The sequence below is a fragment of the Salvelinus fontinalis genome, chromosome 1 (genome assembly GCF_029448725.1).
Source record: "Salvelinus fontinalis isolate EN_2023a chromosome 1, ASM2944872v1, whole genome shotgun sequence".
Classification (NCBI taxonomy): domain Eukaryota; kingdom Metazoa; phylum Chordata; class Actinopteri; order Salmoniformes; family Salmonidae; genus Salvelinus; species Salvelinus fontinalis.
This window is the reverse complement of record NC_074665.1, coordinates 11,662,661-11,665,592: the sequence shown is the minus strand read 5'-3', so window position 1 is coordinate 11,665,592 and position 2,932 is coordinate 11,662,661. Positions and strand designations below refer to the sequence as shown.

The window sequence follows — 2,932 nt, the reverse complement described above, 5'->3', positions numbered from 1 at the left end:
AAGAAATTTGGCTTGTCAACAAAAGCACTCACAAACTTTTACAGATGTACAATCGAGAGCACCGTGTCCGGCTGTATCACCGCCTGGTACGGCAACTGCTCCGCCCACAACCGTAAGGCTCTCCAGAGGGTAGTGAGGTCTGCACAACGCATCACCGGAGGCAAACTACCTGCCCTCCAGGACACCTACACCACCCGATGTCACAGGAAGGCCAAAAAGATCATCAAGGACAACAACCACCCGAGCCACTGCCTGTTGACCCGGCTATCATCCAGAAGGCGAGGTCAGTACAGGTGCATCAAAGCTGGGACCGAGAGACTGAAAAATAGCTTCTACAGCTTCTATCTCAAGGCCATCAGATTGTTAAACAGTCATCACTAACATTGAGCGGCTGCTGCCAACATACTGACTCATCTCTAGCCACTTTAATAATGAAAAATGTATGTATTAAGTGTATCACTAGCCACTTTAAACAATGCCACTTTATATAAAGTTTAAATACCCTATATTACTCATCTCATATGTACATTATATACTGTACTCTATACCATCTACTGCATCTTGCCTATGCCGTTTGGCCATCGCTCATTCATATTTTTTTATGTACATATTCTTATTCATTCCTTTACACTTGTGTGTATAAGGTAGGTGTTGTGAAATTGTTTGGTTAGATTACTTGTTAGAAACTACTACACGGTCGGAACTAGAAGCACAAGCATTTCGCTACACTCGCATTAACATCTGCTAACCATGTGTATGTGACAAATACAATTTGATTTGAACTCATTAAAATCTTTGAAATTGTTACATGTTGCGTTTATATTTTTGTTCAATATATACATATATTTATACATATAAAACCACATTTTTACCTCAGTAATTGACAAATTACAATGTCATACTTATGAATAATCACAGCATGTGAGAGTGATAACTCATGTTCATATGTGTTTTATGCCTATCACTGACTATCAGTGTAAAACAGGTAATACACAGACACCAATCTAATCAAACAGTATTAGACCATGAGGTTCCCTGCTGTTTAATCCCTATCCATTTCAATGTAGGTGTCAGTTGAGTGCACTGAAAATCACCAGCTGTGTGTACTATAATCTCCCTACACCCAGTCTGGACCAATACCAATCTGTGTTCATTTAAATAGCAGAGAACAAGAGGGTCAGTGTTTGTTTCTGGTCAGAGCAGAGGTGCACCAGACTAGGATTGAGTGGGTCCCCTCACATGAGAGATCAGAGAAAACAAAGAGACTGTGGAAGACAAAGAAACGGATAAAGAACAAAGGAGGAATCGAGCAAAATAGAGCAACGGACAGAGAGGGAAGAAACAGAGAGAAAAATAGAGAACAACGATCCCGAAACACAGGAGAGATGGGCAACACCAAAAGTGTCTCCCTGTCCAAGGATCTCCTAGAGGAGCTGAAACTGAACACCAAGTACAGCGAGGAGCAGCTATGTACCGGGTACCTAGAACTTACAGTTCTGGTCAAAAGAAATACACTTTATAGAGAGAAGGGTGTCATTTGAGACGTAGCTACTGTTTGAGACATCTTCATTTCATCCTCTATAGGTACCAGACCTTCCTGAGGGAGTGTCCCAGTGGGCGAATCAGCAAGCAGCAGTTTGAGGCCATCTACATCAAATTCTTCCCCGACGCAGACCCCAAGGCTTATGCACGCCACGTCTTCAGGAGCTTCGATTCCAACAGGTGATGGATGATATGATCATTACAACGTTCCTGCTGATTTGCACTGCTCTGCATAATTAGTACTTGTGGGATATAGAAACAGAGTAATTGAATGATATTGAACCCTGCAGTGATGGGATGCTGGACTTTAAGGAGTACATCATGGCCCTGCACTTGACCTCCTCTGGGAGGACCATACAGAAACTGGAGTGGGCGTTCAACCTGTACGACTTCGACCACAACGGAAGCATAACTAAGAAGGAGATCCAGGAGATGGTTGAGGTCAGTTGTAGAGTCATTGTGAAATAGATGTGATGAAGTAGGTGTAAGAGATGAGATGTGGTCACATCATGTTTTGTGTGCTGCTCAAATCTCTATAATGATGAAAGAAACTTTCTGTTTATAGTTGATATTCAACATGATCTCCAAAGAGGACAAGAAGAATCTTCCTGATGATGAGAACACACCAGAGAAGAGAGCTGATAAAATCTGGGATTTCTTCGGCAAGAAAGAAAATGGGAAGCCTTGTTTTCATGTTTAGGAACCACTCAAAGAATAGTTCAAGAAAATCGTACATATATTGTATATTGTATTTTGATGAATGCATTTTGAGCTTATGTGCAATGAGCATTGTAAATCTATCTATTATTGTATCTGTTATATGTTCTGTCCTTTCAGATAAGCTAACAGAGGAGGAGTTTATCCAGGGAGTGATGGACAACAAGAACATCCTCAGACTGGTGCAGTTTGACCAGCCACAGAAGGTACAGGAGAGACTGAATGAGATGAAACATTAGCTGCTGACTACTCCATCTTTTTAACGTTTTTTTCACTTCAACTTTATATTTCCACGTTAGTCTCACTGGGACAAAATATTCACATCAAGAGAGACCTGAAGCTTGCAATTTTTGCTGTTAAGTTTGTAACAGCACTTGTTCAAGTGTGCCGTTGGAACGGCACGTTTATGTGGTATCTTTTGTGTCATTACCGTATATACATTTTTATTATTGTCACGCCCTGGCCTTAGTTATCTTTGTTCTCTTTATTATTTTTGTTAGGTCAGGGTGTGACGAGGGTGGTTTGTGTGTTTTTGTCTTGTCTAGGGTGTTTGTACTGTCTAGGTTTTTTTTGTAGAGCTATGGGGTTGTGTTCATTATAGGTGTTTATGTAAGTCTATGGTTGCCTAGATTGGTTCTCAATTTGAGGCAGGTGTTTATCGTTGTCTCTGATA

General features: G+C 40.9%; 1 protein-coding gene across 1 annotated transcript; it reads left to right on the top strand.

Moving 5' to 3' along the window:
* Positions 1-1,385: 1,385 nt before the first annotated feature.
* Positions 1,386-2,893, top strand: LOC129862087 (recoverin-like). Its single transcript, XM_055936991.1, has 4 exons — positions 1,386-1,477; positions 1,585-1,722; positions 1,833-1,983; positions 2,108-2,893. The coding sequence occupies exons 1-4, from the start codon at positions 1,386-1,388 to the stop codon at positions 2,240-2,242; spliced, it is 516 nt and encodes a 171-aa protein (XP_055792966.1). The 3' UTR covers positions 2,243-2,893.
* The last annotated feature ends 39 nt before the right edge of the window (positions 2,894-2,932 follow it).